This window comes from Bufo bufo, chromosome 4 (assembly GCF_905171765.1).
Source record: "Bufo bufo chromosome 4, aBufBuf1.1, whole genome shotgun sequence".
NCBI lineage: Eukaryota > Metazoa > Chordata > Amphibia > Anura > Bufonidae > Bufo > Bufo bufo.
Window position 1 is genome coordinate 350,697,610 of NC_053392.1, and position 26,064 is coordinate 350,723,673.

A 26,064-nucleotide genomic window follows, 5' to 3' on the forward strand; every position below is an offset into this window, starting at 1 on the left:
AAACGCTTCGACTTATCCAGGTCGTTCTGAGATTGTTTTTTCGTCACATATTGTACTTCATGACACTGGTAAAATGAAGTCAAAAAAATAATTTTCTTTTGCATAAAAAAAATACCTAATTTACCAAAAATTTGAAAAAATTAGCAAATTTCAAAGTTTCAGTTTCTCTACTTCTGTAATACATAGTAATACCCCCAAAAATTGTGATGACTTACCATTCCCCATATGTCTACTTCATGTTTGAATAATTTTGGGAATGATATTTAATTTTTTGGGGATGTTACAAGGCTTAGAAGTTTAGAAGCAAATCTTGAAATTTTTCAGAAATTTACAAAAACCCAATTTTTAGGGACCACTACAGGTCTGAAGTCACTTTGTGAGGCTTACATAATAGAAACCACCCAAAAATGACCCCATTCTATAAACTACACCCCTCAAGGTATTCAAAACTGATTTGACAAACTTCGTTAACCCTTTAGGTGTTGCACAAGAGTTATTGGCAAATGGGGATAAAATTTGAGAAATTCATTTTTTTTGCCTAATTTTCCATTTTAACCCATTTTTTCCACTAACAAAGCAAGAGTTAACAGCCAAACAAGACTGTATCTTTATTGCCCTGACTCTGCTGTTTACAGAAACACCCAATATGTGGCCGTAAACTACTCTACGGCCACACAGCGGGGCATAGAGTGAAAGGTGCGCCGTTTGGTTTTTGGAAGGCAGATTTTGCTGGACTGTTTTTTTGACACCATGTCCCATTTGAAGCCCCCTGATGCACCCCTAGAGTAGAAACTCCATAAAAGTGACCCCATCTAAGAAACTACACCCCTCAAGGTATTCAAAACTGATTTTACAAACGTCGTTAACCCTTTAGGTGTTGCACAAGATTTAATGGAAAATAGAGATACAATTTCAAAATTTCACTTTTTTGGCAGATTTTCCATTTTTGTAAAATGCTGTACGGTCACATGGCAGGGCGCAGAAGGAAAGGAATGCCATACGGTTTTTGGAAGACAGGTTTTGCTGGACAGTTTTTTTTTAAACCATGTCCCATTTGAAGCCCCCCTGATGCACCCCTAGAGTAGAAACTCCAAAAAAGTGACCCCATTTTAGAAACTACGGGATAGGGTGGCAGTTTTGTTGGTACTAGTTTAGGGTACATATGATTTTTGGTTGCTCTATATTACACTTTTTGTGCGGCAAAGTAACAAGAAATAGCTGTTTTGGCACAGTTTTTTTTTTTTTTGTTATTTACAACATTCATCTGACAGGTTAGATCATGTGGTAATTCCATAGAGCAGGTTGTCACGGACACGGCGATACCTAATATGTATACAATTTTTTTAATTTATGTAAGTTTTACCCAGTGATTTCATTTTTAAAACAAAAAAAAAGTTTTAGTGTCTCCATAGTCTAAGAGCCATAGTTTTTTCAGTTTTTGGGCGATTATCTTAAGTAGGGTCTCAATTTTTCGGGATGAAATGACGGTTTGATTGTTACAATTTTGGCATACATGCGACTTTTTTGATCACTTTTATTACCTTTTTTTGGGAAGTAAGGTGGGCAAAATTTCAATTTCATCATAGTTTTTTATTTTTTATTTTTATGGCGTTCACCGTTCGGGTAAAGTAACATGACCGTTTTATAGATCAGGTCGTTACGGACGCGGCGATACCAAATATGTGTAGGGAATTTTATTTTTTTCATTTTTAATCGGTGATAAATGTGTTTTTTGATTTTTACTTTTTTTTTCACTTTTTTTTACCCAGACCCACTTGGTTCTTGAAGATCCAGTGGGTCTGATGTCTGTATAATACAGTACAGTACTCTATATAGGGTACTGCACTGTATTTTACTTACACTGAACAGATCTATGCCTTCAGCACAGATCTGTTCAGCACCATGGACAGCAGGATGCCATGGGAACCTTCCCCGTCTGCCACAACTTCGCAGACGGGGAAGGGTGAGGACGGGGCTGGCGGGGGGCTGTCTGGGAGCTCTCTCCCTCTCCCATCGGGGGGCTGCAAAGGCACAGCAGCCCCCCGATCGGAGAGGGAGGGAGCTCCCTGAGCCGTTAACCTTTTCCATACAGCGGTCTGTACGGACCACTGTATGGAAAGGGTTAAATAGCTGACATCACAGCCCAGATGTCAGCCGTTTATACCAGGGTGTCAGCAATGTGCTGACACCCTGGTATACCCACTGTACACCAACGATTATTCAATGGGAGGCGGGCGGGGGATCGCGATCCCGCCTGCCGCACAGCCCGCCTTCCGCACCCCCCCCCCCCCTGCACCTCCCACCGGGCTAAAATCATTCAGAGGTGCAGGGGGGGTGATAAATATATATTTTCGCCGCACTAAAGTTTCTGATCGCCGCGGTCAGGGACCGCGGGGATCAGAAACTGCAGAAATCGCAACAAACCGCAGGTCTGAATTGACCTGCGGTTTGTTGCGATCTCAGACATGGGGGGGGGGGGGGTCACGGGACCCCCCCGCGCATTTAGCAGAGGTGCCTGCTCAATGATTTGAGCAGGCACCTTGTTCCGATCACAGCCGGCCGGGCGGCAGTGATCGGAACAACACATGACGTACCGATACGTCATGTGTCCCTAAGGACTCGGGAAACATGCCGTACCGATACGTCATGTGTCCTTAAGGGGTTAAAGATATTAAAAAAAAACTCAATTATACAGCTAGAATCAGTTTTCACACCAGTATAGTCCTAAATGGAATAGGACTAGATACATATTGTCCAATCATAGGCAAGGATTTAAACTATGGGGAATCTAAAGGATCGTTCTGTCTTATTTTGGTCCTACAGGCAGACTTCTACACTTGTGCAGGTGAAGACTTTAGTAATTCTTATAGGATAACTAGCTTTAATTAGTTTTGGACAGTGTTTAGATTTGTATCTGTGCTCATCCAATGCTCTCAGAACTACTTCGAGTCTATGGTTAGGGTTACACCATACATTACTAGGGTCTAGTAATGTATAGTCTTGGGCAGTTGATCCGCAGTGCCTGGTTTCCTTCAGAAATGATACTTAAAACCTAGGCCAAAAAGTTCAATCTTGGTTTTATAAGACCAGAGAATCTTGTTTCTCACAGTTAGAGTCCTTTAGGAGTCTGCCATAAAGCCCAGATTGGTGGAGTGCTGCAGTGATGGTTGACAACCTGGAAGTTTCTCCCACCTGCATACAGGATCTTTGGAAATCCGCTTGAGTGACCATTGCATTCTTAGACCTTCTAATTTTGCAAACATTTCTAAAATTCTACTTTCACATTATAAGGTGTTGAGTGCAGATTGATGGGGGGGGGGGGATTTTTTTTATTTATTTCAGCACAAGGCTGCAACATACCAAAATCTGAAGTGTGTAAGGATCTGAAGGCTTTTTTCAAATGCATTGTAGTTTAGTCAAGTGAATGGGTCCACAAGTAAAACAGACAGCGAGAAAAATATAGTACATGGTGCTCGTTGAAATGAATAGGTGCCTATGTAGTCCATGCTTTTGTTGAGTCTGCCAAAGTTGGAGCAGTTCTCTTTCCTCTTATTTAATTGCTTATACAGCACCAACGTAATCAGAAGTGCTTTACAGACATCGTCATCATCACTCATCAGTTGGGGTTCACAATCTAGATTCTCTATCAGTACGCCTGTGGGTGTGAGAGAAAACCGGAGCACCCTGAGGTAACCCGCACAAACACAGAACATACAAACTCTGTGAAGGTGTTGCCCATGGTCAGATTTGACCCAATGCTAACCAGAGTCACCATGTTGGTGGACAGATATCGAGCATGAGACTCCTAATGATGTGCATATGACCTAAAAGGACACATGGAAAACTGATTCACATGAATTTGGATTTGTTTTGCATTTTTGTAAAGGGCAGCAAAACTAAAAAACACGAATGACATAACTGATGTGATGAATAACCATGGTCCAACTGTGGTGACATTTACCAGTCATTCACAAATGCATGTTTTCTAGTGTTTGTGTGTGGGGCTAAGTGATATCTAGCTGCTTGAGAGGGTTCTGAGTGCTGCAAAACATAGCATGTAATTCAAGTCTACATAGCTTCTAACGTAAGCAAATCTAGATTTCTATAGCTACAAACCTACATAAGCACACATTTATTCCATGATTTAAATAAAAAGCTTTCCAATTCCATGCCTGGAGCAAGACATAACGATTGTAACTTACCCACTTCCTATGCAGATTACCCTTACATTGAGCTGTAAAGAATAATGAGTGCATACCAGAGGAGTGCTGCTATAACTTGAGGCATTCCTCTCACTCACTGCCACCTGCAGTATTATGTATGCATAGTAGGTCTGCATGGAGATGTGGAGCTGTTTTCCTGTATGAACATCTGTCTTCTGAAGAAGTAACAGTAGGTGGCGCCTCTGTTAACAGATTTGTCCTCAGACTTGGTAGGTCACAAGGAAATCTTTACAATATATAAATCTTTTATAGATCTCCCTAAATAAATGTGTAGTTGACAGTTTCTCCCTGGATAGGAATGGTGCGGTCTAAAATATTTTACAGCATTGAAATACAGTTTCTGCATTAAACACTTATGTCATCCACTTTCATCCGTAGCAGCATGTGCACAGAGATAAAAACATATTTAAACGGAAAAAAACTAGTAAAAAGACATAACTGCAAAATGGAAGGAGCTGTACATTATCAAAAGTGAGGCAGTATAAAAGTACTGCTGACCATGCAAAGGGCAAATCAGCTTCCTTATCTGATGACCGGCTGACATTCAGTTGGTGGATGGGTCGAGGAAAAAAAGAGCTTTCAGCAGTCATGTTGGAAAATTTCTGTATGATGAAACTAATCCACATCTTTTCTCAAACTAAGGGATTTCCAAGAAAACACGATTGTACACATTTCTGTTCAAATCTTTATCATACCAAACCCACTATGTTCATGTATTCACCATTTCATGTTTAGCTTTAGTGACATAATCTTAATTATATTATAATGCTTCACTTCGTGTTGGCATTCGGATATCGCAATGAACATAATATGAATTGTTTTCAGAGTATTAGAGAAGAGATCCTGAACTTTTTATAGGTCACAAGCTGCTGGTTAAAAGGATTTAAAGGCTATCGACACCTTATTACCAATTGGTCTTTATTTAAAAAAATATATATATATATATATATATATATATATATATATATATATATATATATATATATATATATATATATATATTCCCTCTCTGTATAGTGTTGAGATTAATTCTCTGTTAGCAGGCTCTGTGTTTATACTGTGCCCCGTTGGGGAACTCAGCTGATGGCTCTGATCTCCAGACAGATTATTGCCACAACCAAATCATCTAATTCATTGCCACAACCGAATCATCTAATTGAGCACAAATCCATATTCAGTGAACATGTGTGAAACAAGCAGTAAAAATATCATCTACAAATAGAAGAGTAAAAACCAGATTAAAAAAACACAACACCAGACAACAAGACCAAGCAATTGGCTGGCTTTACTTTATCATGTAGAAATTTAAGGGAATGGTATGTATGTGAAGTGTCAGCAGAGGACAATGCCAGAGGAAAAGGTGGTCTTATCAGATCACAATTCTATATATATATATATATATGTATGTCTGATGGCTGCCACACAAAACTGACAATGTAATCCATTATTTTCCGCTAACCATTGAATTCAATGGGGAAAATAACAGATAACGGAAGATTCAGACAGCAGAAACGTAGGTAGAAGACATCTAATTTATCACAGAGGTGCACACTGCATGATAGATTTGGCACATCCTGAGACATGTTAGATAATGTTTCTTATACAGCCTTATATTTAGCTTACTTTAGACCAATATCTTGAGGCAACATTATGGAGCATGTCATTAATAAATCTGGTACATATTAAAACTCTACTTTTCAAAATGTTATAGTGAGGTGCAAATATGGCTAAATTCATAATAAATCTGCCACAAGTCACATATATTAGCTTTCTGGCTAAAACTCAAAATTCCAGTGCAACTGGATCAGTAATTGCTGCTTAAAGGGGTTATCCCATCTTAGACAATGGGGGCATATCGCTAGGATATACCCCCATTGTCTGATAGGTGCGGGTCCCGCCTCTGGGACCCGCACCTACAAGGAGAACGGAGTCGGGGAGAGTTATGGCTGGAGGACCCCGGATTTCCCGGGGTCCGTCCACCACCAGGCGCAGTTCCCCGCCTCTCCCAAGTGAATGGGAGCGCACTGCGCATGTGCAGCCACCGCTCCCATTCATTTCTATGGGGCAGACGGAAATAACCGAGACAGCACTCTGCTATTTTCGGCGGCTCCATAGAAATGAATGGAGGCAGGCTGCGCATGCGCAGTGCGCCCTCCAAGTTTCTCCGCTCTGTTCTCTTTGTAGGTGCGGGTCCTACCTCTGGGACCCACACCTACAAGGAGAACTGAGCAGAGAAACTTGGAGGGCGCACTGCGCATGCGCAGCCACCCTCCATTCATATCAGACAATAGGGGCATATCCTAGCAATATGCCCCCATTGTCCAAGATGGGATAACCCCTTTATTTCCAATGTCCAGCTCTTGCCTGATCTCTTTATACAAGTATGTAGTTAATAACTTCCATAAACCACATACTGTTACAGAAAGTAGATGCATGAACCTGTTATACTGGTCATTTAATATGTCACCTAAGGGTGCTCAACTCAAGTACGGCACAAACCTATCCTCAACAGTTTAATCAGAGAAACCGGATGCTAAAGGCATCTTCATGAAGGCACATACATGCTGCCACTTCAAAAACTGGCAGGCAGACGAGGGGCGGAGCAGACATCCCTGCTCCGCCTCTCAGTCTTCACATGTGCCTGCTGTGAGAGCTGTGCCCTGCCAGAAAGTGATCCATAAGGTACCCCTAATGACCCCAATCCTAATAAAGTGACCCCCCCCCCCCTAATAAAGTGACCCCATTTCTAATAAGGCTACTTTCACACTTGCGGCATAGTGAGCCGGCAAGCAGTTCCGTTGCCGGAACTGCCTGCCGGATCAGGCAATCTGTATGCAAATGGACAGCATTTGTAGATGGATGTGGATCAGTCTTACAAATGCATTGCATAAACGGATCTGTCTCTCCAGATGTCATACGGAGAAACGGATCAGTTATATATTTTTTTCACATGATTACCGGTTTGCGCATGCGAAGGACGGGTCCGGCATTGCGGCATTTTTAATGCCGGATCCGGCACTAATACATTTCAAAAGTATTCCAGCAACTGATCCAGAATTTTGGACGGAGATCATACCGAAGCATGCTGCGGTATTATCTCCGTCCTGATCAGTCACAAAGACTAAACTGAAGACATCCTGATGCATCCTGAACAGATTTTTCTCCATTCAGAATGCATGGGGATAAAACAGATCAGTTATTTTCCGGTATTGAGCCCCTATGATGGAATTCCGTGCCGGAAAAGAAAAACGCTAGTGTGAAAGTACCCTAAAGTGACACCCCCCCTAATAAAATGACCCTCCCTAATAAAGTGACTAAAGATGAGCGAATATCGAATTTTGCTCATGCTTCATTTGGTGGTAAAAGCAGAATTGCGTTAGATTCTTTTACCACGGACCATAACGCAATTCTGTGACGGAATGCATAACGGAATGCCTTTAGAGGCATTCCGTTATTCATTTCGTGATAATAGAAGTCTATGGCCTTCCTAACGGATCCGTCCCTTTGCCGTTATGCAGGGGAGTAAAAAAACATTTTCCCACATTTTCACCCTCTAAAACCTAGGTGCATCTTAGGGGCAGGTGCGTCTTATAGGGGGGAAAATACGGTATATTAATGGTCAATATCTAGAAGACACAGCTAGTGGTGTTTATAGGTAATCTGAACTGTGTACAGCAAATACAACAGACAGGGGCTCCATGTATTTAGCAGCTCATACATCCAACATCATGTCTTCTGAAGCCGATCATGTCCAGGACACTTTAATAAAATGAAGACATCATGTAAGGTCATGTTAAATAGAGTAGCAACCGTGGGTTTCAGTTGTGTGTAGGTGTCCAAGTAGAAAACGCAGCTAGTGCAAATGCTTCTGTGTAGTGCATGAGGTTTAGACATCCCTAACCATGCGTGCTGCAGATGGATTGTAGTCTCTTAAGTAGCTGTCGTTTCAACTTCCCGTATTACAACCTGCCTAATCCAATCAATACTTGGTGACTGATGAGATGAATCCTTCTCTAGACAAGGTTCTTTCCCTATGCAGGAATAACGTCCTAAGGAATGCTTGTTAAATATTGCATGGAAAAGGAGATGTAAAGGGTGAATGCATATGGAAGGCAGAGGACATTAAACATCCATAATATCCAAATTATAAAACACACAGCAGGGTAAACACTTGACAGTAAATGAAGCTAAGAGCAGAGAGAACAGCATATGAAGAACCCAAGGGAGCATACCATGTACAACTGAAGATACTGCTGTCCACATACCTTACAAAAATCATGCATCAAACATAAATGTTTTCAGGGTATTAGAGAAGAGATCCTGAACTGTTTATAGGTCACAAGCTGCTGGTTAAAAGGATTTAAAGGCTATGGACACCTTATTACCAATTGGTCTTTATTAATATATACATACCCTCTCTGTATAGTGTTGAGATTAATTCTCTGTTAGCAGGCTCTGTGTTTATACTGTGCCCCGTTGGGGAACTCAGCTGATGGCTCAAGTGAAGCTCATCTCTGATCTCCAGACAGATTATTAACACAATATGGCTTAAATAAGTGCATATGAGCTGTTAGTAGTTCAGAGATAAGGGCTCTACATAGCTGTCAGATGATAGCTCAAAGTGAAAGTGCTCACACCTAAGCTGAAACTTAAGCCTTTATGACAAAAGCTGCTGATTATTTTTAACAAAGATCAATTGAAAAAATTATTTTAGCCCAAAATGAGTAGAATGCAATAAAAAATTGCCTGCAAAAGGTTCTCAAATCTTTAAAGTCACCAAACCTCCTCCAAACTGTTATAACCAAGATGGTAACAGGTTCACTGTGATGTTCTTCTATATTCTGGTGAATATAGCACTTTGACCGCTATATTCAAATGGCTTGAAATGGGACACAAGTATGAAGCCACTCCTCAGCGAAGTTCAGCTTGATTGATTGCCACAGGCTGGGTACATCACCACAAGCCACCCGAGCAATGAAACAAGGTCTAATGGCTTCTGCTTCATATGCACAATACATTGAGCCGGATTCCTCTGGAGCCAGTGTGACTCTACCTCCATGACTCTGTACACATTATTTCAATACAGCATTCCAAGTTGTTTTTCTGCACTCTGCGGAATCTCCCAGAATACAGGAGTCCATCACTGTAAAAACCGCCCTCATAACAGCTTGGTGGTTATTTGGAGGGCTAAATTCTCATAAAAGTTTATTTTTAAAATGCAAAACACTGGATCAATACAGAGTCCGAAGAAGCCATAATTTTTATTACAATATTCATAAAAAGTATTCAAGAAAAAAAAATTCTACCTTAAGACCATCCATGACAAAATTTCAAAGGGATTGACCCATCAAAAATATTCTACAGTTTTCAAACCAGCACCTGGATCTGAATACTTTTGGAATTGCATGTAATTAGAAATTTAGCATAGCCACTGAGTTATTCAATAAAATGTATCTGTATAGCGCCACCTGCTGTTTGTCTTTTTTCTTATTTCATTGACCTGCTCACTGAGAAGGCCGCACATGCTCAATTCCATCCTTAAAGGATAACTGTCACATTTAGACCATAATTGAAATTTTCATATATGTAGTTACTAATAACATGATATTCCAGAATCAGTTACTATTTGACTGACTTACCCCATATTTAATAAGATTCAGCCCTTAGCAACCAGTCTGCATAAAACTGCAATTTCACTTTTCAGTTAAGATGGCCGCCACTGCCCTCACCCTGAGGCTAATCCCGCCTGCCCTCACTAGCCAGTAACAATAGCCCCCCAAAAGTGTCAGTAACCAGAGCCCTCCCCCCCCTAAAGGGTTAATCTCCTGCAGCACAAAGGGGTCCTCTTACCACATGTTGCTTTCATTTATACACTGAGCAGATGGCAGATCTCCCTTCCCTGGTCTGCGCTGCACCAACTCTGCATTCTCCAGCTCTGCTGAGTGAGGGAGCGTCTGCCAAGCGCAGGGACAGGGAGAAGTGCACACAGCCCAGGCACTGTTATCAGCTGCTGGGGAGGACCTGACTTTAATCATTTACTTACAGTCCCTGGCTGTCAGTAATGTGACCCTGCACGCTGCGTGCTCCGTCCTTCAACAGATAGACGGACCATGCCTAGCAACCCTATTTTAAGCACAGGTAAAAGTAGGCAGTACAGGGAACAAAAATGTGGAATTAACCCCTTAGGGACGCATGACGTACCGGTACGGCATGTGTTTAAACCGCAATTGCGGCGTGGGTTAATCGGAACAGGATGCCCGCTGAAATCAAACCGTATCGGCGATCGCCGCAAACCACAGGTCAATTCAGACCTGCGGTTTGTGGCTTTACCTGCGGTTGCGGCGGGTGTGCCATCGGATCCCCATGCGGCTGTGGGGGGGACCCGATGGCATGGAAGGCAGCGCGATGTCTAAGGAAGGCATCGCGCTGCCTTCCGGTGAAGAGCCTGTGAGATCCAGCCACCTGGATCTCACAGACCCCGGAAGCTGTACGAGTAATACACACAGTATTAGGCCGGGTTCACACGAACGTGTGTGACCCGTGCCTGTGAAGCGGCCCGCAAATAGCGGGCCGCAATGCTTGTTCGTCGGCCGTAGGTCAGCCGCATCGGATCGCGGACCCATTCACTTTAATGGGTCCGCGATCCGGCCGTTCCGCGAAAAGATAGAACAAGTCCTATCTTTTAGCGGAACGGAACAACGGGACGTAACCCCAGGAGGCACTCCGTAGTGCTTCCGAGGGGTCCCGTCCCGTGCGGCCGTTCCGCGATTCCGGATTAGCGGACCCATTGAAGTGAATGGGTCCGCATCCGTGATGCGGAATTCACACGGAACTGTGGCCGTGTATTGCGGCCCGCGTTCGTGTGAACTTAGCCTTACTCATACAGCCAATGCATTCCAATACAGAAGTATTGGAATGCATTGTAAAGGAATATACCCCCCAAAATTCAAGTCCCAAAGTGGGACAAAAAATAAAGTAAAAAAAAAAAGTTTAAAAAGAAATTGGTAAAAAAATAGGGGGGGGGGGGGGGGGGGGGGTCGTCCGTATCGACCAGCTCTATAAACATATCGCATGACCTAACCCCTCAGATGAACACCGTAAATAATAAAAACTGTGCTAAATAAGGCTACTTTCACACCTGCGTTCAGGTGTCCGCTCGTGAGCTCCGTTTGAAGGGGCTCACAAGCGGCCCTGAACGCAGCCGTCCGGCCCCAATGCATTCTCAGTGGAGGCGGATCCACTGAGAATGCATCCGCCTGCCAGCGCTCAGACTCCGCTCAGTGAGCGGACACCTGAACGCTGCTTGCAGCGTTCGGGTGTCCGCCTGGCCGTGCGGAGGCGAGCGGATCCGTCCAGACTTATAATGGAACGGGGGACGGATCCGCTTGAAGATGACACCATATGGCTCAATCTTCAAGCGGATCCGTTCCCCATTGACTTTCAATGTAAAGTCTGAACGGATCCGCTCAGGCTACTTTCAGACTTAGAAAATTTTCTAAGTAATAATGCAGACGGATCCGTTCTGAACGGATGCAAACGTCTGCATTATCGGAGCGGATCTGTCTGATGAAACATCAGACGGATCCGCTCCGAACGCTAGTGTGAAAGTAGCCTTAACCATTTTTTTGTCACCTTACATCACAAAAAGTACAACAGCAAGCGATCAAAAAGGTGTTTGCCCACCAAAATAGTACCAATCTAACCGTCACCTCATCCCGCAAAAAATGAGCCCCTACCTGAGACAATCGCCCAAAAAACAAAACAAAAAAAAAAATATATAGCTCAGAATATGGAGACACAAACATTATATTTTTTGTTTGAAAAAAGCTGTTATTGTGTAAAACTTACATAAATAAAAAAAAGTATACATATTTGGTATCGCCGCGTTCGTATCGACTGGCTCTATAAAAAAAAAAAAAAAAAATCACATGACCTAACCCCTCAGATGAACACCGTAAAAAATAAAAACTGTGCTAAATAAACCATTTTTTGTCACCTTACATCACAAAAAGTCATATGCACCCCAAAATAGTGCCAATAAAACCCTACCTGAGACAATCGCCCAAAAACTGAAAAAACTATTGCTCTCAGAATATGGAGACACTAAAACATGATTTTTATTTTTTTTTCAAAAATGATATTATTGTGTAAAACTTACATTAAAAAAAAGTATACATATTAAGTATCGCCGCATCCGTATCGACCGGCTCTATAAAAACATCACATGACCTAACCCCTCAGATGAACACCGTAAAAAATTTCAAATAAAAACTGTGCTAAATAAACAATTTTTTGTCAACTTGCATCATAAAAAGTGTAATAGCAAGCGATCAAAAAGTCACAAGCACCCCAAAATAGTGCCAATAAAACAGTCATCTCATCTCGCAAAAATCATACCCTACCCAAGGTAATCGCCCAAAAATTGAAAAAATTATGGCTCTCAGACTATGGAAACACTAAAACATGATTTTTTTTGCTTAAAAAATGAAATCATTGTGTAAAACTTACATAAATAAAAAAAAAAGTATACATATTAGGTATCGCCGCATCCGTGACAACCTGGTCTATAAAAATATCACATGATCTAACCTGTCAGATGAATGTTGCAAATAACAAAAAATAAAAACTGTGCCAAAAAAGCTATTTCTTGTTATCTTGCCTCACAAAAAGTGTAATATAGAGCAACTAAAAATCATATGTACCCTAAACTAGTACCAACAATACTGCCACCCTATCCCGTAGTTTCTAAAATGGGGCCACTTTTAGGGAGTTTCTACTCTAGGGGTGCATTAGGTGGGCTTCAAATGGGACATGTGTCAAAAAAAACAGTCCAGCAAAACCTGCCTTCCAAAAACCGTATGGCATTCCTTTCCTTCTGCGCCCTGCCGTGTGCCCGTACAGCTGTTTACGACCACATATGGGGTGTTTCTGTAAACTACAGAATCAGGGCCATAAATATTGAGTTTGGTTTCGCTGTTAACCCTTGCTTTGTAACCGGAAAAAAATTATTAAAATGGAAAATCTGCCAAAAAAGTGACATTTTGAAATTGTATCTCTATTTTCCATTAACTCTTGTGGAACACCTAAAGGGTTAACGACGTTTGTAAAATAAGTTTTGAATACCTTGAGGGGTGTAGTTTCTTAGATGGGGTGGTTTCTATTATGTAAGCCTCATAAAGTGACTTCAGACCGGAACTGGTCCCTAAAAATTGGGTTTTTGAAAATTTCTGAAAAATTTCAAGATTTGCTTCTAAACTTCTAAGCCTTGTAACATCCCCAAAAAATAAAATATCATTCCCAAAATGATCCAAACATGAAGTAGACATATGGAGAATGTAAAGTAATAACTATTTTTGGAGGTATTACTATGTATTATAGAAGTAGAGAAATTGAAACTTGGAAATTTGCAATTTTTAAAAAATTTTTTGGTAAATTTGGTATTTTTTTATAAATAAAAATTAATTTTTTTAACTTCATTTTACCAGTGTCATGAAGTACAATATGTGACGAAAAAACAATCTCAGAATGGCCTGGATAAGTCAAAGCGTTTTAAAGTTATCAGCACTTAAAGTGACACTGGTCAGATTTGCAAAAAATAGTCCTTAAGGTGAAATAGGGCTGAGTCCTTAAGGGGTTAAGCGGTAATTGAATGCACAGTGAAAAGTTGAAATAGGGCCACCAAGGTGATATCACCACAATCCAATACAAAAAAAATAAAAAAATAAAAATGACAGTTATACTTTAAGTTGCCTTTTGAGCTGTGATAGGGAGAGCATGGACACGCCTCCTGAGCTCTGATAGTGGGAGCATGGACACGCCTCCTGAGCTGTGATAGGGGGAGCATGGACACGCCCCCCCTTAGCTGCAGCAGAAAAGACACTCCCCTTGAGCTTTCAGCTTGATATAAATCTATCAGAGCAATGACTGTGGAGATCTCTGGATCCATGTGAGGTACAGGACTGGTTCTAGCTTTGTTAGAAAGAGATTGTAATGTATTATATGATGTCTGGTTTTCTTTTTCAACATTAACCCCTTTAAATCTCATCACCCTTTGGTATAACAATATATGTGTGTTTCCCATGTGGCCTCCGTTCTGTGATTCAGATGTATCCTCAGATTAGTGAGCATTTAAAGACTCATCACCATCAGTTTGTCCCTACTGTATATAAACTTTGTTGAAATGACAGAACCCATTTACACATAGCTCCAAAATGCACTGTGTGAATTGAGAGGTCTGTGCTGCTAATGTTAATGTAGTTCACATTCCAGCTTGTATACAGCCAGAAGCAGTCCATTTCTCTTTCAGCTCACAACCATTATTCGGAAATCAATACGCCGCTTAAGATTTCATCATGCTTACACAGTAGAAATGATTTAGGATTCCAAAACTGTAGATCCAAAATGTGATTATAATTAACCCGAGTGTGTGACAATGATAATTAGGTTCTGTCATGTGCCCTTAAATCTGAGAGCTCCAAGACCAAACAGATTGTTATGCCCGGTTGAAAGGTGTTCAGCCTGACTTTTGCAATCAACTCTTTCGGGGGAGGGTTGAAAACGGCTTGTGCAGCACCTGTCACCTCAGATGACAAACCATTTCTCATAAGGCTTCCTCATGTCTCATTTATGACAAAAAAACTGACAGAAGGAACATTTTCACAACTTTACAAATATTACAGTGTCAAAAACAGGTCAAGATCAGAACTCTAAAGTGCATTTCTAGTTATTTTTTCAAAGATAAATGACTATATTGCACATGTTAAGGGTCCATTCACACATCCGCAAAATGGGTCCCCATCCATTCTACAATTTTGCGGAACGGGTGCAGACCCATTCATTTTCAAATGGGGCCGGAATGTGCTGTCTGCATCCGCATCCGTGCTTCTGTTTCCGCAAAAAAATAGAACATGTCCTATTCTTGTCCGCAATTGCGGACAAGATTAGACATTTTCTATTATAGTGCCGGCGATGTGTGGTCCGCAAATTACGGAATGCACATTGCCAGTGTCCGTATTTTGCGGATCCGCAGAACACTTACGGACGTGTGAATGGCCCCTAACATTGCAGCTTATTTGCTCCAAGTCGTACCATCCAATAAAATTAATGGAAAGACTTGGGGGCCCTTAGAAGGTAGGTTTAGACTTTCAGGTGGGTTCTCCAATCACCATGTAAGAGTGCTATCCTCATATGTGCCAAACTCCGAGACCACAACAGGTACTGAAGTAAAAAACAAAACATTGACATGAAAGGTGTGTGTGTGTGGGGGGTGCTACTTGAATGTACTTATGCAGATGGCTGACTCCAAATATAGCAGACTACAGTTGCAACTTCATATAAGAGCAGCTTTTGTGCTTAAAGGGGTTCTGTACCTTTATCTTACTGAAGATAAAGGATAGATTATCAGCATCTGATTGGGACCCACAACAATGAGCTGCTTGAGAAGGCACGGGGCTCGCAGTAGCACCGTTCCCTTCCTGCAGTTTCTCGCAGGTCAGTGACGTCATAACCATGTATGTGGCCAGGGCGTGGCTTAGTATCATTGAAGTGGATGGGGTTAAGCTACGCACAGGCCAGTGAAATAGTTGTGATGACACTGGTCTGCAGTAAACAGCGAGAAGCTTTCTCAAAGCAGCTGATCGGCAGGGATCCCAAGCGTTGGACCCCAGCCAATCAGATGCTGATGATCTACCCAAAGGATATATCATCAGAAATAAAAAGATGTAAGGTGTAAGTACTTTTAAAGGGTTATTCCAATAACTGCAAGTTATCCCCTATCCATTGGATAGGGGTAACCTTTAGATCGGTGGTGGTACAACCGCTGGGACCACCAGTGATCATAACAGGGGTCATGTCTCCTACATTACAATAGAGCAGTGGTTGAGAATGTGAACCAGCACTTTATTCAAACCATGGTATTGCTAGAGATAGCTACTGTAAGTGCAGCACTATCTTCAAAAGTCCCATAGACTTTGAACAGAAAGGTGGTGCACATGCTCGACTATCACTATTCGAACATGGGAGACATGGAACCCCCAATTATCATGGTCAGTAGGGGTCCAGCAGTAAGACCCTCACCGATATAACAGTTATCCCCAATTGAGTTAGGATAACTCTTTAAATCAAACAGTACTTTGTGCATCCTAGCTTGTAAGGACACAATGTTTAGAACCAAACTCGCATCTGAAAGATCCTTTTACATGTTTTGTACCACTGTATTAAAGCATATTGGTCATAAAAGATATGCTACCCTCATTATCATGATAGTTTTGACTAGATATTCTACAAAATTGCACAAATAATCAATAATTCATTGTTTAGTACAAAAAACATCACATATGCAGAATTCTGAACATTTAGGCAAACTCCAGCCTGTACACCTGGTAAACAAGGACTGGAGACACCAATCGCAGCGCAGAGAGTAAAAACCTCCCTGGCTGTGACGCTCTGCGTTGCGACTGGACAGTGCTACAGCCAGGGAGAAGGAGACGCCCATTAAGAAACCCTGGCGTCTCCTCCTCTCTGTTCTGATGCTCAGTATTAACATACTGAGCGGGAAAACTACAGGAGGGCACAGCAGGCATATTTTAAAAAATAAACCAAGCAGGATGACAGCATCAGCCGGGGGTACCCCGTAAGCACAGGTATATATCTCGATTAATAAAATCGCATGAAAGGTCCTCTTTAAACTTCAATTTTTGTTTTTGCTATTTACAGCATTTTAAAGCTCATTTATTGGATTTTGTTATGCACTTTATGTATTGCTTTACTATTCTGATTGTCATGTCGTTTACTTCTTGTCAACAGCCACAAACTGAACTGCCCTATCAACAAAAACTGATTGTACAGCAAAAGCCTTGTTTTGTAGCATATCAGAATAGTGAAGGGCACAGAGATCCTTCTTCATAGAATGGGAGAGGCATCTTTCTTCCTCCAGGCCACTGTCAGATATAAGCACAGCAGCCAAAGAGTATTGCCCAAACCCAAAATTAATATGACAGATTTCCTCCACTGATGTTTGGCCAAACAGGAGCATTTTTACTGGAGGCATCTTATAGTTTGTATACAAAAGCTGGGTTTCAGAAACATGCAGACTGCGTAATAGCAAGAAGAGCTTCTTCTGCCTGAACATTGCTGCTAGAGAACTAAAATAATTAGCAAAAAATAAAACTTTGCTTGAACAAGGCATGAAAAAAAATACTGAATAAATCCCCATGTTTAGGCCTCATGCACACGACCAATTTTTTTTGCGGTCCGCAAAAACTGGTTCCGTTTTTCCGTAACCGTTTTTTCGTCCGTGGGTCTTCCTTGATTTTTGGAGGATCCACGGACATGAAAAAAAAGTCGTTTTGGTGTCCGCCTGGCCGTGCGGAGCCAAACGGATCCGTCCTGAATTACAATGCAAGTCAATGGGGACGGATCCGTTTGACGTTGACACAATATGGTGCAATTTCAAACGGATCCGTCCCCCATTGACTTTCAATGTAAAGTCAGGAGTTAATATACCATAGGATCGGAGTTTTCTCCAATCCGATGGTATATTTTAACTTGAAGCTTCCCCATCACCATGGGAACGCCTCTATGTTAGAATATACCATCGGATTTGAGTTACATCGTGAAACTCAGATCCGACAGTATATTCTAACACAGAGGCGTTCCCATAGTGATGGGGACGCTTCTAGTTAGAATATACTACGAACTGTGTACATGACTGCCCCCTGCTGCCTGGCAGCACCCATGTACACAGTTCGTAGTATATTCTAACTAGAAGCGTCCCCATCACTATGGGAACGCCTCTGTGTTAGAATATACTGTCGGATATGAGTTTTCACGAAGTGAAAACTCATCTCTGAAAAAGCTTTTATGCAGATGGATCTTCGGATCCGTCTGTATGAAAGTAACCTACGGCCACGGATCACCGACGCGGATGCCAATCTTGTGTGCATCCGTGTTCTTTCACGGACACTGACTCGAATGGGTCCGTGAACCGTTGTCCATCAAAAAAATAGGACAGGTGATATTTTTTTGACGGACAGGAAACACGATCACGGATGCGGCTGCAAAACGGTGTATTTTCCGATTTTTCCACGGACCCATTGAAAGTCAATGGGTCCGCAAAAAAAAACTGAAAACACCACAACGGCCACGGATGCACACAACGGTCGTGTGCATGAGGCCTTATACAGAGCTCAGTGCCAATGGAGGCAATTTTTAAATCCTTAGATTAGCAGGGCAGATGTTCCAACATGACAAAGGTCCAGAGCACTGTGAATCAGGTTTTCATTAAAGAGGTTGGTCATTTTTTTTTTTCAAAATATTTTTGTTTCCAAACAAGTGTACATGTATACATTAATACAATAATCAGGGATGGTTTTGCAAGTAATATTCAAATAATTTCAATTAAACCCCCCCACATTGTGTCCTCAGAGTTCAAGTCCCCCTATACGGAGAGCATGAACCTCAAATAAACCTAAGAAAACTGCCAAAATTCCCCTCCCATACCCCCCACCCTTCTCTGAAACTAACCCCAATTCCCTTACCCAGCTCAAAGTAACCTCTCTGTTGGATTACCCTCACTGCAGCCTCTCCTTGCGCACGGCAGCAGCTCCACAGCAACGTATATTTTAACAATCAATGTATAATCGCTTTATATCATGGATCATATTCTAGATGTCTAAGAGTACTTTAACGGCACCAAGGTGCCTTCCAAATCCTCTGTCAAGTACCAAGATGAGAGCTTTAAGTGTCCCATCACTCGTGGATAGTCCGAATATGGGACTTATTCCAAGATAAACTGTCTCCATGTGTGGAAATTTTTTTCCCCCAGTGTCTCGACTTGTTTAGGAGAATCAAGCCACTCTAAGTGAAATGTATTCTTGAGATGTCCTATTATTGCTTCAATGGCAGGTATATCTAGTCTCAACCATTGTGCCAGTAAACATCTTTTAGCAATCACAAAAAGCCAATGACCAAAAGGTGGAAGGTCCCTGCTCCTTCTACATCCGCCTCCCCGATCATCCAACCACTCCTCCGCATGCAGATTGGCAAGAGATGGTGTCAAGACTCACTGGAAGCTGCCAATTTTATTCAGAACAATTCCCATTTGTGCCCAGAAACCTCTCAGGTTTGAGCAATCATACAGACTATGGTATAAGTCAGAGCGTGGATTTGCGCATGTGGGACACGCTACTAGTGTATCTGGCATTGCAGGGGAACTAGGAAGATCAAATGCATAGATTGCATGATGTAATGTTTTAATGCGTTCTTCCCTGCAATTCTCATTCACTACGGCTCTATATAGGGCCACCAAGCCTCTACGAACTGTGGGTGTAATCTCCTCGATTCCCAATATCTGCCCCCATTTTTTGAATAAACTTTTGGGGTCCTTGCCACCAAAGCGATCTCTCATTGTCTGGTATAGAGAGGCTATTGATGGCCTACCTGGGCATTTACGAAGGGGTTGGCCATAAGATGACTATATGACACTTACTACTATAGGCTGTTGATTTCCTGTACCGATTGCTATATTTCACACCTTGCTGGGCAAATCTTTTGTGCCGTTGACCCAGAAGACCTGTCCAGAAGATGGCTGCTGATGGAGGGTCATGTGACCAGGTAAAACACACTCGGCCTTCTCTACTCACATACACCACATCTTCTATTTGCAATGTTAAAAATTTAGTGCAGGTGCAATTTATTTAAATGGAGGAGACTAAGTAATTTGCCTGGTCACATGACCCTCCATCGGCAGCCATTTGTTTCTCACATTCCGAGTCCTTTATTTAGATGCTTTTTTTATGCTAACTCTAGGCAAGTTTCCATGTGTCTTTTATTGAGGAGAGGCTTCTTTCTGGCCACTCCGCTATAAAGGCCAGATTGGTGGATGGTTGCAGCGAGAGTTGAGCATCTGAAAGTTTCTCCCATCTACACACAGGATCTTTGGAGCTCAGCCAGAGTGAACATTGGGGTCTTGGTCACCACAATTACCAAGGCCCTTCTCCCCTGTTAGTTGGTAAGGTGCCCATCTATAGGAAGAGTCCTGGTTGTGACCTAATAATTATGGAGGTCACTGTGCTCTTGGGAACTTTCAGTGCAACATAAATGTTTTGGTCCCGTTTCCAAATATGTGCCTCCACACCATCCTGTCTCTGAGCACTTGGATTTTGAACGGATATGAATTGCCAGCTGTGAGAATTTGTATAGACGGTGGTATGTTCTTCCAAATCATGTCCAATCAACTGAATTTACCACCGGTGGACTCCAATGAAGGTGTAAAAACATTTCAAAGAGAATCAAGAGGCTCCCAGAGCTAAATTTCAAGTGTCATGGCAAAGAGTGTGAATAATTATGTCCATGCCAAATTTTTGTTTTTACCTTCTAAAACATTTGCAAAAAATTACAACTTTTTTCTTCTGTTTGCACAAAGCCATAATATAAAATGTGAAAAACGTGGAATGGTCTGAAGACTTTCTGAATGCATTGCACACTTATAGCTCCTACATGCAGTGTAATGAATGACACAAACAGAAATTGCACGGCGAATACTACTTGACTGCTTTCCCAGCAAATGTCATACACATGGGTTTGCGGCTTTAAGAGATAGAATCCACACGGACAATATCTTGTGGCTGATGTGTCCCTGACATTTTCCTACAACCGATTCCAGTAATGCTTTTCAAAGCTAAAATGATTTAAGCGGCATTATATAACATGGCACATAGAAAACATCATTGTAGAAGATCATCCGTCAGGATAATTATTACAGTGAAAGAATCGTATCCTTGTGTGGGTAGGCAGAAATATGTAATTCTGATAAAATGGAAGGATTTTAATTTGAACTCACTACATTGCTTTGTGTTTGTATTTTCTATTATAAATCAGTACATGTGAGGGTGGAAAAAGGTTGTCCATCTCATTCCTTGCATTTAGGTGGAGCGATCTGCCAGAATGTGGCTGCAAAACCCTTACCTCTTCTCCAGAAAGGTAATATGCAGATAAAAGGCCACCAACAAAACGAATGTTCACTTCAAAAACTGACACCTCAGCATTCTAAAAGAAAGAGAAACACAAAGATTACAAAAACTTTACAATTACAGTGACAAACCTGAAACATAAGGAAACAAACATGTGATGATTGCTATCCCCAGAGACGCAAACATTTTATTAAGTTTCTCAGCATTTTATAATATGCTTTATTTGCCCATTTGTAAAGCTGAATCTGGGAAACAAAAGCCATAGATCTTATAGAAAAGGAATTTAATGGTTTACAGCAAGTTTGAAACAGCAACAATCAGTTCTGGAGTAGGGTTCACAATAGATAATCTCCATTAATTAGACCGATCTAAATGGGTATTTAGTAAGGGATTTCCTACCATAGTCTAAATCTTCACCCTACTAGCACAACAAAATTGAGACCTCACACCCCTTAGGCACAGAGTGGCTGTAACCAAGCAGATGTGCAGTTTTAGTTACTTATCATTAGCGGTCACACAAATTTGCAGGTGATCAGCAGTTTTACCTTAAAACACCCAGCCACTACCATTTTAAAGGGATTCTGTCATGAGACTTTACCCCTATAACCTAAACATATGCCCATACTAACAACATGAATCCTAAGCTGGCCTTATTAAACCTGCTTGTGGCTCTATTAGACCAAAAAACAGGTTTTTATAACCTGTCAATCACCTACCTAAGGTGCCCAAGGGGACGTCCGTTAATACAGGGTGCCCGGCCTCACCCATCGCCGTTTGGTGCCCAGCGCCGCCTTCCCTGCGGGGACTCCTGGCAGCGGCTTCTTTGAGCGAAGTGCGCATGCGTCGACCTGATGCGCATGCGCACTTCGCTCAAAGAAGCCGCTGCCAGGAGTCCGCACGGGCGCATCAGGCTGAGCCTAGTGCACACGCGCGTGATCTGGCAGAGGGACGGGAGGATTGCGGAGGCGGCGCTGAGGTGAGGAAGGTGGCACTGTAGACAGGGAGGGGGCTGCGATTAAGACAGGGAAGGCGGCGCTGGGCACCAGATGGCGATGGGTGCGGACGTCCCCTTGGGCACCTTAGGTAGGTGATTGACAGGTTATAAAAACCTGTTTTTTGGGCTAATAGAGCCACAAGCAGGTTTAATAAGGCCAGCTTAGGATTCATGTTATTAGTACGGACATGGGCATATGTTTAGGTTATAGGGGTAAAATCTCATGACAGAATCCCTTTAAAGACTGCGCTGATTTGCAGCAAAGTCGCATGTTGACGCAGTTTTGGCCACATCACAGCTGCTTCTCAGCTGAGCAATGCCGACAGTGCGAGGACCCAGCTTTAGACAACCACATTCCCCTACCGACTGAGAAATAATTCCATTTTGAGCTTTGTCCAAGTTAGAATCAGCTTGCATTTGCAGCTTCGCTCTTTAATATTTGAAACTTTTTTCATATATGAATAGACCTGAATGCTGTATACGTACACACAGGAATGCTGACTCAGTATAGACAGATTTGTATGTAAATACACTTTAAGAGGTCTGTTCATCTTCATTGGTTTTTGAGAAAGCACGTTCAGAATTTCACATTCAGCAGATGGATCCTTTTATGACAAAAGCATTTTAGTGAAAAGATATATGCTATTTTCTTTCTAAAACAGGTAAACTACTTTATTGTACATTCAGCAGATGGATCTTATTGTACCAAATGCATTTTAATAAAAATATACATAAGCTATAATCTTTTTAAAAACAAGTAAACTGGCTATTTCAGTCTACATCGATCATATGCATATGTGCACAGATATATATATACAGTGGGGGAAATAATTATTTGACCCCTCACTGATTTTGTAAGTTTGTCCAATGACAAAGAAATGAAAAGTCTCAGAACAGTATCATTTCAATGGTAGGTTTATTGTAACAGTGGCAGATAGCACATCAAAAGGAAAATCGAAAAAATAACTTTAAATAAAAGATAGCAACTGATTTGCATTTCATTGAGTGAAATAAGTATTTGAACCCTCTAACAAAAAAAGACTTAATACTTGGTGGAAAAACCCTTGTTTGCAAGCACAGAGGTCAAACGTTTCTTGTAATTGATGACCAAGTTTGCGCACATTTTAGGAGGAATGTTGGTCCACTCCTCTTTGCAGATCATCTCTAAATCCCTAAGGTTTCGAGGCTGTCTCTGTGCAACTCTGAGCTTGAGCTCCCTCCATAGGTTTTCGATTGGATTAAGGTCCGGAGACTGACTAGGCCACTCCATGACCTTAATGTGCTTCTTCTTGAGCCACTCCTTTGTTGCCTTTGCTGTATGTTTTGGGTCATTGTCGTGCTGGAACACCCATCCACGACCCATTTTCAGTTTCCTGGCAGAGGGAAGGAGGTTGTCGCTCAGGATTTCACGATACATGGCTCCGTCCATTTTCCCGTTTATGCGAATAAGTTGTCCTGTGCCCTTAGCAGAAAAACACCCCCAAAGCAAAATGTTTCCACCCCCATGCTTGACGGTGGGGACGGTGTTTTGGGGGTCATAGGCAGCATTTTTCTTCCTCCAAACACAGCGAGTTGAGTTAATGCCAAAGAGCTCTATTTTGGTCTCATCAGACCACAGCACCTTCTCCCAGTCACTCTCTGAATCATTCAGGTGTTCATTGGCAAACTTCAGACGGGCCTGCACATGTGCCTTCCTGAGCAGGGGGACCTTGCGAGCCCTGCAGGATTTTATTCCATTGCGGTGTAATGTGTTTCCAATGGTTTTCTTGGTGACTGTGGTCCCTGCTAATTTGAGGTCATTAACTAACTCCTCCCGTGTAGTTCTAGGATGCTTTTTCACCTTTCTCAGAACCATTGACACCCCACGAGGTGAGATCTTGCGTGGAGCCCCAGAGCGAGGTCGATTGATGGTCATTTTGTGCTCCTTCCATTTTCGAACAATCGCACCAACAGTTGTCACCTTCTCTCCCAGCTTCTTGCTAATGGTTTTGTAGCCCATTCCAGCCTTGTGCAGGTCTACAATTTTGTCTCTGACATCCTTGGACAGCTCTTTGGTCTTTCCCATGTTGGAGAGTTTGGAGTCTGCTTGATTGATTGATTCTGTGGACAGGTGTCTTTTATACAGGTGACTAGTTAAGACAGGTGTCCTTAATGAGGGTGACTAATTGAGTAGAAGTGTCTAACCACTCTGTGGGAGCCAGAACTCTTAATGGTTGGTAGGGGTTCAAATACTTATTTCACTCAATGAAATGCAAATCAGTTGCTATCTTTTATTTAAAGTTATTTTTTCGATTTTCCTTTTGATGTGCTATCTGCCACTGTTACAATAAACCTACCATTGAAATGATACTGTTCTGAGACTTTTCATTTCTTTGTCATTGGACAAACTTACAAAATCAGTGAGGGGTCAAATAATTATTTCCCCCACTGTATATATATATATATATATATTACCCAGTGTTAAAGGGAACCTGTCTCCATGAATATGGAGTGTGATCTGCCAGCTGTATGTTACAGAACAGGAGGCGCTGAGCAGATTAATATGCAGTTTTGTGGGAAAAGAATTAGTAAAACTTATATTTCATTCAATTAAATTCCTGCTCATTCTGGCCTTTGAAGACAAGGACGAGGTCCTATCAGTGACTGACAGCCTACTCTCTCTGACTGGGTATACAGAGACAGCTGTCAATCACTGATAGGACCGCCTCCCTGACTTCAAAGCCCAGAATGAGCAAGAATATGAATGAATAAAACATACGTTATACTGGATCTTTTCTTATAAAACTAGGCATCAATCTGCTCAGCTCCTCCTGCTCTATAACATGCTGCCTGCAGCTCAAACACCATGTTCAACTTCTAAATTGAAAACACCAGCACAAAAACTTTAAATTATAAAAAGTATAACTAAAAATGGCTAATATACTTTATTCCTGAAAGAGCTTAACATCTTAAAATTAGAGATAAATTGAGAGGATAATCCAAAAACAGAGCTAATTGAAATCTACCAAAGATGAATAAACACAATACAAAGCTTTGGAAACTTTGGTGAACTTTTGTAGCCTTAAAATAGACATATAGGTCTTTAAAAAGATAACGGCAATTAACTATCACTTCAATCTTACAGTGAAATGAGAAAAGACTGAAATACAATTACCTTGGAAGAGACAAGTCTGATCTTGGTACAAATGCATGGCAAGATAATGAAAACATACTTTTGAATACTTTGAATTACAAAGATATGAAATATTAAAAAACTAATTAAAATATGCACATATCAATTTACACCATATTTTCTTACAGATTCTCCTTTGAAAACAAATTATATTTAAAGGATAACTGCCATGTTTTCATCAAAAAATAAATTTTAGCATATGTTACTGCTGCTGCAGCATTATGCATAAAGCAGTCTTTGGTTTCTTCACATACCACTGTTTTACTTGAGTTTTTCCTAGTTACGGCTGTTTAAACATTTACAATATGAGGACCTTATCAAGATGGCTCCTTTGCCAGTTCTGAGGCCAAAACTGCTTTCCCTCACTTCCCATACACACTTGCTGTAGCAGGCAGCTCCCTGCCAGCCAATCAGATTGGATAACTGAAAGACATGCCTCCTCACTCTGAAGCCTAATGCAGACCTGCAGTGTGAAGGACAGCCCCTCCGTCTTCTGTTTATACTAAAAGGAAGACAGATAAGCCCTAGCAACGGTCAAGCACTAGCATGATGGCCATGCTTGCACACTATAGGAAAAAGCGCCGACCTCTCTGATGGCCAGTACCGTGGAAGCGCCGATAAGCTAGCACTTTTCCCTATAGTGTGCAAGCATGACCACCATTGATGGATGGCAGGGTGGTGGTAACTATGGAAACGAGCAGTGTA

The 26,064-nt window shown here is 41.7% G+C and overlaps 1 protein-coding gene across 1 annotated transcript in view; it reads right to left on the reverse strand.

Moving 5' to 3' along the window:
• Positions 1–26,064, reverse strand: part of MAN1A1 (mannosidase alpha class 1A member 1) — a 244,482-nt gene that overhangs the window by 113,041 nt on the left and 105,377 nt on the right. The window contains exon 4 of the mRNA XM_040428933.1: positions 21,189–21,269. Coding sequence (XP_040284867.1) covers positions 21,189–21,269 — 81 coding nt within the window. The remainder of the gene's footprint in view (positions 1–21,188; positions 21,270–26,064) is intronic.